The 13,640-nt window shown below is 43.3% G+C and overlaps 1 protein-coding gene across 2 annotated transcripts in view; it reads right to left on the reverse strand.

Moving 5' to 3' along the window:
* The window catches only part of MIA3 (MIA SH3 domain ER export factor 3), a 28,019-nt gene extending 14,379 nt beyond the window's left edge, over positions 1-13,640 (reverse strand). For both annotated transcript variants that reach the window (XM_027641612.1, XM_027641611.1), the window contains exons 1-6: positions 13,487-13,640; positions 12,652-12,785; positions 7,474-7,560; positions 2,935-5,875; positions 1,747-2,028; positions 4-71 (exon numbers count right to left, since the gene is read on the reverse strand). In XM_027641612.1, coding sequence (XP_027497413.1) covers positions 4-71; positions 1,747-2,028; positions 2,935-5,875; positions 7,474-7,560; positions 12,652-12,785; positions 13,487-13,640 — 3,666 coding nt within the window. The remainder of the gene's footprint in view (positions 1-3; positions 72-1,746; positions 2,029-2,934; positions 5,876-7,473; positions 7,561-12,651; positions 12,786-13,486) is intronic.

Raw genomic sequence — 13,640 nt, forward strand, 5'->3', positions numbered from 1 at the left:
CACCCGCCGCAGCAGCTCCCGCGCCGCGCCCAGTGCCGCCCGCCAGGGGGCGCCCGCGGCCCGGCCGGCACCTGTTGGAGGGAGGAGAGGGAGGGGCGGCGTCACCTCAGGGAAGGGGCGGCGTCACCTCAGGGAAGGGGCGGCGTCACCTCAGGGAAGGGGCAGCGCCGGGGAGGCCCCGCAGCGGCCCCCGCGCCGCGGCCCCGTGGTCGGGTCACGGCCCCCGGGGCTCCAGGGCACCGAGGAAAAAGGCGGAAAGTCCTCGGAAAATAACGCTGATAAGTCCGCAAGCGGCGTTACCGGGCGGGACGCGGCTGTGCAGCGTCACTTTGCCGAGCTCTGCCTCTGACAGAGCACTCACAGATCCGCCAGCTGCGAGTCGGCAACAGAGCAGCACACATTCTTCATTTCCTATCCTCACGATTAGTTTCCAGCGCTGTCCACAGAATCACAGAATATCCTGAGCTGGAAGGGACCCTCAGGGCTCATGGAGTCCAACCCTTAGCCCTGCACGGGGCATCCCCAAGCGTCACTCCGTGTGCCTGAGAGCACTGTCCAAGCGCTCCCTGAACTCTTGTCGGTACCCTGTTAGTGTGGCGTAAGCTTTAAACCATCTTCACACCTCTACCCTGACTTGAATCCTGGCCAGCAGATTCCACAGCCACCTGCCTGTTGTTACACAGCGGAACAGCTGCTGTGACCAGCGGCTCAACAGCGTCTGCCCTGTTACTGCACAGCACTTCTACCAGTCCTCGTAGCAAATCATGGCAAACATTTAACCACCCTTAGGAAGGAATGGAAGGTGGTCTGAAACACAGCTGAACATCTGACTGCTTAACCACTTAAGTTATCCACCAGCCATTTAAAATTCATTAGGTGTCTTTGCATTCAACATAGAGCTTCCCACAGATCTTAGAAGCTGCTCAAAAATACTTCGCTATGGGGATGGTACAGCACCTCAGGAGCGTACAAAAGCTAGGCAAGATGTGCCTGAATTCTTTTTCTAAATGCTCAGTGGAGACAGATTAATTAAGCATAATCAGAGGTGAATGCAGAACAGCAAAGCCGAGCTTAGCACCGAGAATAGAGTCAAAGATAGTTTCATGCCAAAACAGAGCTAGGGAAGATGACAGTAATAGGATCCCTTCTTGGCACAATGACGAGTCAGCACAGATCAGCACTCTAGCTCCAGAGGGATAAGGCCTCATCCAAAGAGAGTCAAACATTGCTCCTACTCCAACACACAGAGACATTACTGAACTGCCTGAGGGGGAAGGTACACACCATCTTTCCTGGAAAGTAATACAGCCTAGAGACACAGGCTAAAAAGAGTGAGAAGAGAGGGCACATGATTCTTTGGGCATGATTCTATGTCTATAGCACATGACATGGGGCTGTCAGTCCCTGCAAGAAAGAAACCTGGGCTAATGGTATGCTTCCCGTGATTCCTGCTCTTTATCCACTACCATCCTGAGACACACTCCCAAGGACAGGGCTCTAACTATGATACTCACAGGAGCACTTTTCTTATTCCTACATTGAGAAATGACAGAAAAACTGCTGTGCTAACTTCATGACACAGTACTGCCACTAGAGGGACTGCCATGGATCAGGGAAAGCCATTAGTATTACAACAACGGACAATAAAAATATTAGTGAAAACCACTGGTATTTGCCAAAAAATACATTCAACCATGCACCTCCTCAAGAGCAAAAGAACAAAATAACCCAATTCCAAATGGTTACCTGCAGCAATATCTTCCCTGGCACTTTGTTCTGAATCAACTGACCCAAAGGAAGTATCTTCCAGGAACGATCCTCTTTCACTGTCATAACCTTCTTCAGTTTCTCCATTATTTGAGAAGTTGGCCTCTTCATGCTCAGGTGGAATATTAACAGCCCTCTCTTCCTCCTCAATAGGCTGCTCTGGCCTCTTATCATCAAGCTGCTGAAATTCCTGATTGCCCTCATCGATGGCATTCGGGTTTCTGATGGTAACTCTGCCATATTCAGTCTCTGTTGCACCATCTGTGACAGACAAGGAGACGAGAATTAAGCACTGAGCTAATGTATATTTCTTATCCACAGCTGTCTTTCTTGACACTTTTAAAATATTTCTGCTTGTGTATCGCTTTCAATATATTCTCAATCAACTTTCAGTAACGTCTAATTAAATGTTTCTATGAAATTTGTGCAAGATATCAACCACTGACCTTGCAGTGAAACACTGCAAGGTGAAATATTTTCATCACTCATGACCTTGTCACAAATCACATACTTAACATGTACTACTGTAAAAGGAGCCTTGCTAAGAGTGTATCTTAACATCTTACACAGTAATTAGAAAAACCAGCAAGTTTGCAGCAGACTGTATCTCTGGTTCTTTCCCCGTGAAAAGATCTCTTTGTTCAGTATTTCTACCTATGTGCTGCTCTTTTACGAATATGGGAAAAAATATAATAGAGACACTAGAGGTTTTAGGTGCAGGGATTTAGTACCTCAACTTTGCATTAATCACTGGATCTCTCATAATTAGGTGCTAAGAAGTTCAGGAAAAAAAGACTGTTCTAAACCTTCCAGAAGATTCAGCACATTAGTATATATGAATCTCTGTTTCTTAAGGAGGTACAGACATGTCCTGACTGCTACTTCTAGTCATAGCCATGCATGGATCCCCCTTATCTTACAGAGAACTTGGCCCATAAGAACAGGCATGCTGAGCTCAACATTTCCTCTCAGGATTTGTCCCTGAGCCACTCATCACAACACTGAAAACGTGCATGAAAAATAAGCAAAATCCCAGAAGATTTCACAAGGCCTCTTTCAATTCTACTCCCTCACACTCTTCTTAAGGCTCCTCTGGGTTATGCAGTGTTGCCTGGGATAGGGTTTTACTTCCATTTCATCTATTTATTAACTCGTTTGACATCCTACCTTGAAAGTGCAGCTGGTCATCTTCCTGTTCTGGAGCAGATGCAAGTGGGACACTTTCACTAACAGACGAATATTTACTCCTTAAAGAATATATTAATTCTTGAATGTCATCCATCAGTGCACTCTCCTCATCATACAAATCCATCTCTTTCACCACCTCCTCTTTATTTTCTGCCACTCTGGAATCCAGAACTTTTCCTACAAAATCCATAATGTTCGATTCTGAAAACTCAAGTATCTGGTCCAAGGCTTTTTCTACATCTCTGTTATTATGGCTTGCCTTACGAGCAAGCTCCATTTCCACCTTCATGTCATGGAACATGGCTTCTATCCTGACCACGTGTTGGAACCCAAGGTACTTTTGCAGACGCATCACACGCTTCTCATCCAGAAAATCTCTTATTATTGTGAGCCGCTTCACAGACTCATTGAAGTCTGTTACAGTGTCATTTGTGGCTGCTGAGCTGTCAGCAGGGCTGGGGAAATGTGCAGATTGCTGCTGGTCATTTCTCGTATGCTCTAAATTTTGCACCTCTTTTGAGTCTTTTTGTGAAATGCCCTCTGGGAGATGGTCTTTCTTTTGGTCAAAGTCATCACTGTTTTCTGTGTCAGGAGACTGGAAATTATCTTCTTCCACAGCTGATGGCTCCTCAGTTTCAGAAAACTCCTCATCATCTTCCATGACATGTTCCACCTCATCCAATTTAGCATCTTTTCTCATTGGTACATCAACATCTTTGTTCCCAGTCTCGCTTGCATTTTGCATGCTGATTGTTCTTTTATCCTCCTTAGAAACTGAGTTTGTGTCCTCTCCTGTTTTGTAAATAGGATTTGGGGTTCCTGAAACAGCTTCACTAAGTCCTTCCAATTCAGGATTTGTATTTTCAACATTTAGTGTATCACCCTGGACATTTGCAGCCCTTACTTGTGACAGCTTTGCACTTGCTGCATTCTCATCTTCCAGCAGCTCATCCTCTTCTTGTTTCAGGTCAGGGTCATCTTCAGCATGTGGCTCTTCAGATTGCAATTCTGGTCTTAGAGATCTTTCTTTAGCTAAATCTGTGCCAAGATTTCTGTCTGAATCTGCATCCTCAGTACGAGCAGTTCCTTGCTGAGTAAGATTCTCTGTATCAGTATTCTGTGTAGTGCTTTTTGATTTTTCTTCAGGGGAACTTTTCTCAATGCTTTCTTCAAATACTGGCATCTTGCCAGGATTTCTTGAAAGTTCTTCATTCACATCTGCCTCTGAATACTCAGTTTCATTTTCCCATGGCCTCTGTTGCTCAACAGCTCCACTATGGCTTGGGTCTCCCTCCCCTGCAGGAGTTTCTTTCATGTTTCTATTTTTTATTGCCGGTTCTTTGTTAAGAAAGGCAGGTTTTTTATTTTTGTGATCAGTCTCCCCTATTTGATTTAAATCTTCTTCATGTCCAAGAAGTTCTTTCTCCACTGCAGGCATTCCATGCTCCACTTTCACTCTCAAGGGGTCAGTATCTCCTAAGTCACTTTGAGATGCATTTTTTACCTCTTCCACTGGTTTGGCTGGAACATCAACAGAAGGCTTGTTCTCAGCTCTTCCTTTCTCACTTGTTTTGTCCCATGACCTTTCGTGCTTTAAGTCACTCTCCAAGACCTCCTCTGAGGTATCACCCTCAAACTTTTCCTCACTTTTCTCTGTTTGAGCAAGTGGCATTCTTTTGGGACTTTTGTTGATACCATCGGCAGATGGTTGTAAAGCATCTTGCTTGTTTTTAACAAATGATTTAGACTCCAGATTATCTTCTGGACTAGGCAAAGTGGGAGAATCAGGCACAGCTGTACTCTTTAGCACTCCAGGATGTGACTCTCCTCCATCGGTGAGCTGCTCTTCAAACTGTTCAGTTTTGTTTGTTTGTTCTTTTGAACTCAGATCACCAGAACCTACAGATTCCTTTCTAAGGAGTTCTTTGGAGAGATCCTCAGGCTGAGTTTTTGCTGGTGCTTCTCTTTTACTAATTAGCACCACGTCATCCTGCTTCTGTTTTGTCTGTTTAGATTCGGACCTGTCCACACTTCCACTGTCACCTGACCTCTTGCTCCTACTGAAGGCATCCTCAAGAATTAATGCATCTGAATTGGGTTTCTCCTCATTGTCTCTTTGGTTATTTAGCTTTGTAGCACCCTTTGCATCTTCATCAGGTTCATGGTTTTGTGACTCAACGTCATCGTTTCCATCATCTTCTAAATCCTCTGGGGACGTAACTTCATCCTCTGCTGTAAAAGACAGCAAAGGGATTTCTGCAGACTGATCTTCAAAGTCTGGCTCCTCCTCTGCATCAGCAGGATTAATGCTCAAATCATCATTTAAATCATCTTCCAGTGACGTAACAAGGCGAGTCACTTCATCATCTGATACAACAGCATCAGCAGTTGAGCCAAATTTTGTTTTCAAGTTCACAGAGAGCTCTCTGTTTAAAAGAGTATAGGCATTGACTTCTTCATTCTCTTGGTCGAGTTGACTTGTTTCACCCTGAGGAATACTAGTGTTTTTGGTATTTTCACTTTCTAGCCCTTTCAATTTCCCATGTAGCATGCCTTTCAAGTGCTCATGTGCAATTTGATCTCCCTGAGAGTTTTCTTTGTGACTATTGGCACTGGAGTCTCCCCCAGTATTTTCAGTTCCTTCTGTAAGAGAACTATCTACTTCGTGTGTCAAGACGAGGTTTTTCTTGTCTTCTTCAGCGCTTCGCTCGCCTGTCTCCAAAGCACCAGGGGACATTACTCTACCAGCCTGTTCAGTCTCCTTATCCCTCTCTGTTCCTTCAGCTGGTTTTGTCCCTGGATCACTCGATTCAGCTTCCCCTTCATTTGCTATTGTCTCTTGCAATGACTTTAAAAGGTCATCCACATTATAATTATCAAAGTCATCCCTTCCACCATCAAAGCAAACAAAGTCCGTTTCCTGAAATGAAAAACAATATGTAGTCAAAAAATACTATTTTCTTTATTACAGTGATGACACCAAATCCATTTTCCTAGTTAAGAGAGAGATGCAGCAGCAAAGTAACTTTTGTTAATCATGCAGAATTAACCTCTTGTGTCCTTAACCAAAGTTCTGAAATCGGTGGAGGTTTCACCCAAGGACTCATAAAAGCCTAAACAAAAAGTGTTTGGCTTTGCCCTTCCAGAGACCTCCTAGCAAGGAACAAAGTGGAAGTCAGCAACAGAGTTGACAGTATTACACTTTACTCATCACCATATATCCTGAATCAAAAACAAGTCTATTGCTGAATGCCAGTGAAGAGAAGAAAACAAATGTTGCTAAGCTTGTTTGTCACGATTTCTTTTAGCTGATCTCTCCTTAAATGACCAAGTCCTCCAAGTTGGAGCTCCCTGTCACACAGTTTCTGAAAAATAAATAGAAGCAGTGCAAGACACTGAACATGATTTCATAGAATGGTTTGGATTGGAAGGGACCTTAAAGATCATTTAGTTCCAATTCTCCTACAATGGACAGGGACAACTTCCGCTAGATCAGGTTGCTCAAAGTCCCATCCAACCTGGCCTTGAACACTTCCAGGGATGGGGCATCCATGACTCCTCTGGGCAACCTGTGCCAGTGCCTCACCACCCTCACAGTAAAGAATTTCTTCCTAATATCTAATCTAAACCTACTCTCAGTTTGAAGACATTCGGTCTTCTCCTGTCATTACATGCTCTTATGAATGGTCTCTCTCCAGCTTTCTTGTGGGCTCCCTTCAGATACTGGAAGGCCAAAGTTAGGTCACCCCAAAGCCTTCTTTTTTCCAGGCTGAACAAACCCAATTCTCTCAGCCTTTCCTCATAGGAGAGGTGCTCCATCTCTCTAATCATCTTGGTGGCCTCCTCTGGACTCACTTCAATAGGTCAGTGTCCTTCCTGTGCTGGGGACCCCAGAGCTGGATGCAGGTGTGGTCTCACCAGAGTGGAGCAGAGGGGCAGAATCACCTCCCTTGACCTGCTGGCCAAACCGCTTTGGATTCAGCCCAGGATACGACCGGCTTTCTAACGCTGCAGCCTCAGAGGCCTCACTCACACAACTGTGGAGTTACCAGCTATTAGTGCATGAAACCCACTCATGCGTGAAAGGGCTGAAGGAGCAATTCCAGAATCAAAGGGCTAAGTGTATCAGGTTCTCTTCGTTTCTGACAGTACTTTAAACTTCAAAAGTTTGGGAAAAGAAACCGTTCTGAACACATACCAAACAGCCTATGCTCAAGCCAGTAGTGGCACTTCTAGAGTTCAATCCAAGCAGATTCCATTAGAAGAAAACCATAACATTCAAGAAAAGAAAGATCAACGCCCACATTTTGGGCTGATCCTTTCACACTCATCCACATACATAGCTGCACAAACATCCACCCCCAATATATATGTGCACCTTTGCACATATGTAGCTGCTTACTAACAAAAAGTTTCAAAATCACGATATTCCCATTCTCCTCCTCGGGGATTTTACTGAATGCTGAGGTTAGGAAACAGTAAGAAGCCCAATTGAAAAAAAAAAAAAAGAATACTTACATCTGTTGGCAATTCTAGCTCCTCATTGGAATAATTATGATTTATTTCAAGTAAATCCTTTGGAAAATATCCAAAATCACTTCCAACCTGTCACAAAACAAAAACATAAGCAAACAAAAAAGCAGTAGAGAAGCTTTAGAAATCATGTGACTATGTCAAAAATCCAAATTGCAGACACCAGCAAGAAATATGTCAAACTGACCCTCAAGCATTCTAAGTGATGTTTAACACAGTGAATGAAAGACCAGTGACACCTTATTTATAGTTTTCATTGAGGTTTTATACTACATTTCACAACAGCCTTGTGAAGCTGGTAGGTTTTACTGTTCATGTTTTGAAGCCTGACATATTACAAATTATTAGGAGAGCTGGGAACGAAGCCCACGCATTCTGGCTCGTGTACTTTAGCTGCTATTGTGTGCTCTCAGGGGCACCACACATGCCTCGAGGATTTTCTCAAGCAGCAAGCAGAAGAGGATCTTCAGCTAATAAGATTTACACCCATGCACAGTATTATAGCCCAGAGTATGCTCACTTTGTAACTTACAGGAAAAAAAAAATTCTTAAAGCAGATTGTAGGAAAATGCAAAATTGTACCTGAAGTACTAATAATTTTAAAACCTGTGTGGAAAATATACCCTCCTCTGCAAATGCACTGTTGGTCTTCGTTGCCTAACACAAGCAAAAATCAGTCACAAATGGCTATTTTCAAGCAAGTCACCATGTTAAGCCAAGGCAAACAGTGGAAGACAAGAATCTCTCTTATCAATCACCAGATAATATCTACACAGTACCACTGTCACTTGAGAGTTCTGACAACAGCTGTCAAGAAGCTGATATTAATAGCATGCTATCACTACACAGATTAGATAATTCAGGTAATTAGACACACCTAAAAAGGTGCAGAGTTCCTAGACGACCAAAATATCTGGGGGGAAAAATAATGTTGGTCATTTCCTCAATCATTTGTTATAGGAGGAAAATGACAATTGCCCATTTTCTTGAAGAGTTTTTTTGAGAAGAGCAGTCAGCTAAAGATCAAATTAAAGAAGAAACCAGTGATGTCAAAACAGTTAGGGATACAAAGATACATGTATTCTTACACTGATTGCACTGAAACAGGTTAACCTGAGTTGAAGTTTTCTGGATTTACAATAGCATAGAAAAAAAGAGAGGGAATTAGTATCTAGTAAATAATAGGTACTAATAATTTTGGTGGTGTTTGTTTCAATATGCAAAGTAAGCCCTGATGACTTCCTTTTTTTACTATTTCTCATTCAAATCTTGCCTTCCATAGTTGATATCTCTGAAGTTAGTTACAAATATATTTAAAAAAAATGAACCGTTCGTTCCCCACCTTTTGCAAACACACATACTCTCTTACAGAAAATAGATAATGAATACAGGTTTATTATTGGGAATTACCAATTGTTTTTCTCTCCAAACTTCTACTCCAGTTTTAAACAATCCTTCTGAAAACAAAAGCTGAAGCTTCAAAGTAGTCTTCTTACTAATCTCTGTGACTCCAATTATAATCAGGCATCACAACTTGAAACTCATTTATTATAATCCAAGCTGCTGACCATACAAGTCCTCTGCAGTGACCCAGTTTGCCACTTCTGTGGTTTATGAGCCATATGGGATCTGCTTGCCCAAAATTTCATCTCCTTCTCTCCCTACAAGTCCTCTCTTGTAAAGGAAAAAATGCCTCATTGTGCAAATAAAGGAAACATTCTTCATTCTCTACAGACATGAGAGAGGAAAGGCATTGTGAATGCCAAGTAAATAAGGGAGAAAAAAGTGCATCTTTCATTTCCACTCTCTTTCCAACTGAAGTGTTGTGCATGGACAAAGCACGTAGCTGTGTGTGCAGCATCTGTCCCCACCAGGGCCCACGTGTGACAGGCAGCTGCAGCAGATTCACTGACCAAGAAGCCAGACCCTCACACCACCTACCAGAAAACAGACAGATGGGAAAAAAGAGGTTCACATGTTTTTAGTCTTAAAGCCCACATCCCTAAAGCACAGGCACCTAAAACTGCAGAACATTACTGGGCAAAGATGAGCTCGTTTGTTCCGCCCTTGCTGAATGCTGGCATTGTTAAGAAAACACAGAATTTCCCTGATCCTCTGGGTCTTCCAAACATACTCTGTCTTCCTCTCTTACCTTAAATGTACCCCTCCTGTCTTTCTTTTTACTAACTTATGTACAAGATTTGAAAACAAACAAACAAACAAGCAAAAGAAAAAAAAAAAACAAAAAAAAAGCAACCACCCAAAAAGCCACAGTCTGCAGACAAGTCCATTTCTTGTAATGTTAGGCCAGAAATAGTTTTCTCAACCTTGAATCACAGGCATAAAGTTCATCCCTTTGCCATAAGATAAAACAACAATCTTAAAGTGTATTTGACAAAAAGATTTTCTTAAAAAGCAGTAGTTTTTACCTGAATTACTTTGGGAGTTCTGGACTCTGCTAAAGTGAGGGCAGAGTGCAGGGGAAATGCATAGGAGGAGACTCTACATAACAATTGATGGAGTAAGCAACACAAGGTTGATGCTGAAGAGGAGACTTGATGTATTCATGACATTCACAACGTAAAATGACTATTAAATAATGGTCATAGAATATTTTCCAAGCTTTTGGGTTTGCTTTATTACTGAGGTTTAGATAGCTCTGCTAAAAACTGCATGCTATATAATGTATAGAATGTACAACTGGGTTGCAGAATTTTTTCACATGCAAAATACCCAATGAGCATAGTGTGTGCTCTGTAAGCAATAAAGTATACAAGACTGGGATCATAAAATAAGGGACCTATTTTATCAAAATACAACATGTCTGCTGGCACGGGGCAATAAAAAAAATAATCAACAATGGCTTGTAAAGGGTGGAGTGAATTAGGAAAGCAAAGGCAAATAAAGCCCAGACCTAACTGCTATAGATTTTTCAGACTTGGTGAAAGGCTCCTTTTCTTATCAGATCATCTCTCTTCAGGTCAGAAATACTGTTGTATTTCTCATGGCTCCTCCAAATCGATTTCAGGATCAGAATCTGTATTTACAACTTGTTTCAAATAAGGTTGCAGTAGCTGAAGCTTCTCATACACACATTCTCCTAACCTCTGCCCACACCTGAAGATCAGAATCCCAGTTATCCCTTGATTTCAAAGTTTCTATTAGCCCCTAACAAATCCTTTCCCCCTAAAACTTTGGGGAATGGAAAAAGACAGTAGGGCAGATGCATGGGATCAAATGATGCCCACAAAGCCCACGTGAAGTGATGCAATGTGAGCAAAATGTAAAGGGCTGTGGCAGAAGGTAAGATGCCTTCCACTGGAATTCGTTTGATGGCAGATCTCACTGGGTAGCCTGTTTTTAATTAGCAAGGAGCAGCTTCCCCCTAGCTCCAAGACTGCACACAGCAGGCACGGCTGGTCTGCATAAATCAAGCTGCCCGGCCAAACCTGGCATGGGAAATGAAGCTGCTCAGCCAAATCTGGCACGGGAAGTCACACTGCAGGAGAGAGACCCCAGTGCTATCTGTGAGTCAGGGACAGGGGCAGACTCAACATGCAAGGGCAGGCACCTCTGACCCTGCTGCAGAACCTCCACGCCGAGTGTTGCAGTGGTACAATTAATGCAGCAGCATTTCACCCAGTCAGTCAAACTGGGTGAAAAAGAAATAATGGTTACAGCCACCAAGCAAAAGAAATCAGTCAGCACAGCTGTAAAAGGAACATTGAAAATAGTGTAACATGGTTGAAAAATGACAAAAAATAAAATGGAGCTTTGCAATTCTTTCAGACCTGCCAACTTCAGCTTTTACTTGTTAAACTCAAAGCAAACATCCTTTTAACTTGGAGACACACCTAACTGTTGCATGAGCTTCCTATCAGCGAATAATGCAACTGAATATTAACTCAGCAATTACCTTAACCTGCTGTCTGATCTTGCAGCCCGCATTACACCTCGTAAGAAGATGCAAAATTGGCCCCACGCTGCTACTCCTGTCTCAAGACCCAGTAGCCCTGGAAACCTGTACCAGCTAATTAACAAGATTATTTATGGTACAGTACCCGTCAGGAGGGAATTACCAGCATGATACAATTATAAACTCGTCTTTAACCACGTGCTACAGTTTTTCTACTCTCTTCTGTATCGTTCTAATTGGATTCAGCTCCTACTGAGAGCTTGGCTGTCCACGCCCAGCCTGAAGTGGTTACAGAAAGTGATACATCCTGAGTTTCACTAAACCACTAGTCCCACAGTCAACACCCAGGTGTGATTTCGAGCACCTTGGACCACTGGCCCAATCTTCTATCCCTTGGGAAGACAAGAGTAATAAAGGAGGTTGAAGTAAACAATCTGGACACAAAAAAGGTTATAGGGTAAACACAGGGAGAAAGCAACAGGTACTAGGTTTAAGCAACCTCCAGATAGCCAGCATTTTCAAGGGAAGCCCAAAAAAACTGCTCTTCCTCTGGGGTATCTCAGTTCTGTTTCTGTCAGGCAAATAAGGTGCTTATGAAAGTCAAGAGGAGTTTTCTATGAAAAAACTGCAAGTATGGGGATGTTCTTTTTCCGTTAGCAGAAGCTTCTCAGATTGCCCAAAGACGCTGACTCAGGCAAGGCCACTACTCTCCAAGCTGCTACAGTGCAGCTGAGAGAGAGAGAGACCTTTTAAAAAAATCAAATTTACCTTAATCCCTTTTAGTTTTACTACTTATTTCCCTCCAACTGCAGACGAATATTAGGAAGAGAAAAGCAATTAAAAGATGTACATGGAGCGATCTTTAGCAGGATTACAAAGAGCAGGATGAGACCACGTTCTGGGAAAACACAACCACAGGCTTAAGCCACCCAAAGCGGGAAGGGAGGCTCAGCTTCCAGACAGGCCCATGGCCACAACTTACAGTGCTGCAATGGGAGGTTTCCAACACAAAAGCAGTTTTCTAACAGTTTCTAGCACATGTTAGGGTTGCCCATTTTTCACAACACTTAGGTTTGATCAAACTGCATCCCATTTCCCACTGGTCTCAAGAAAAAATGGCATTCGTTATGTTATTTAGTCATATTCAAAACTCTAAGCGTTCTCTTAAAAAGCAAAAGGAAGAAAAATAGATTGCCAATAGAAAGCACCAAGAAGAGCAAGAAGAAGAAATGCTTTACAGTACTTACACTTCCAGCCCAAAGCTCCGTTGATTTTCCTACTAGTTTGTAATACACGTACACCGCTTCTCCCTTCTTAAAATTTACGAAGCGACAATCTGGACCTTTAAAATCCCGCATTGCCTTCCCTCGGCACATTAACACTGTCCAAAGAAAACAAAGAGAAGAGTACTACTTAAAAAAATAATAATAGTAATAATACACCCGTTTCGTTAAAAGGGACTTCGCCAACTGGCAGTAAACAAGACCTCTCCGCAAGCACCGCTTTCCTATTTTTCCAGATTGAGTCAAGAGATAACTTAGGTGAAAGTATAGCTAAAAAAAGAGATTGTTAGTTATAGAAAATATAACTAAATAGTTATATTTAGTTATAAAAGAAAAAAGGCAAGTTGTAGCTAAAAAAGAGTAAGTATTCTGATCAAGACAAGCGTTTGATGAAGCATTGGAGAATTACATTTCTGAGGTGCACTATGAAGCTAATTATTAATGTTAAATTAGAAAGATGACATCCATGTCCCAGCGAATCAAGTCCTGAAGTTATCCCACGCACAGAGAACACCTAGAGAGCGGGTTTACCACGACAGGGCTTTGCAGGGGACAAAAAAAAAAAAAACAAACAACCACAAACAAACAAACAAAAAAACAACCACGGAGCTGTGGGGACCTGAAAACTTGGCCAAGGGGAGCGGAACGGCGCGCGTGGGCGCCGCGTTCCCGTTTTCCCGATTCTCCCCAGTTTCCCTTCCAAAGCCAGGAGGGAGCGGGGGGAAGGGGGCTTTGGGAAGCGCCTCCGGGAGGCATCTTTGCCCACCACCCACCACCTTCCCCCGCCGCCCCCACTCACTGCTGCACTCGGGGTCGGCGCAGCGCTTGCGCTCGGCGAAGCGGCGGCCCAGGTCGGGCGCGGCGGCGGCGGCGGAGCAGCGCAGGGGCGGCGGGGGCAGCAGCAGCAGCAGGGCGAGCAGCAGCCGGGGGTCCGGCGGCGGGGCTGCGGCCAT

Source organism: Corapipo altera, unplaced genomic scaffold (assembly GCF_003945725.1).
Source record: "Corapipo altera isolate COAL_440 unplaced genomic scaffold, ASM394572v1 48b, whole genome shotgun sequence".
In the NCBI taxonomy this organism is placed as follows: Eukaryota; Metazoa; Chordata; class Aves; order Passeriformes; family Pipridae; genus Corapipo; species Corapipo altera.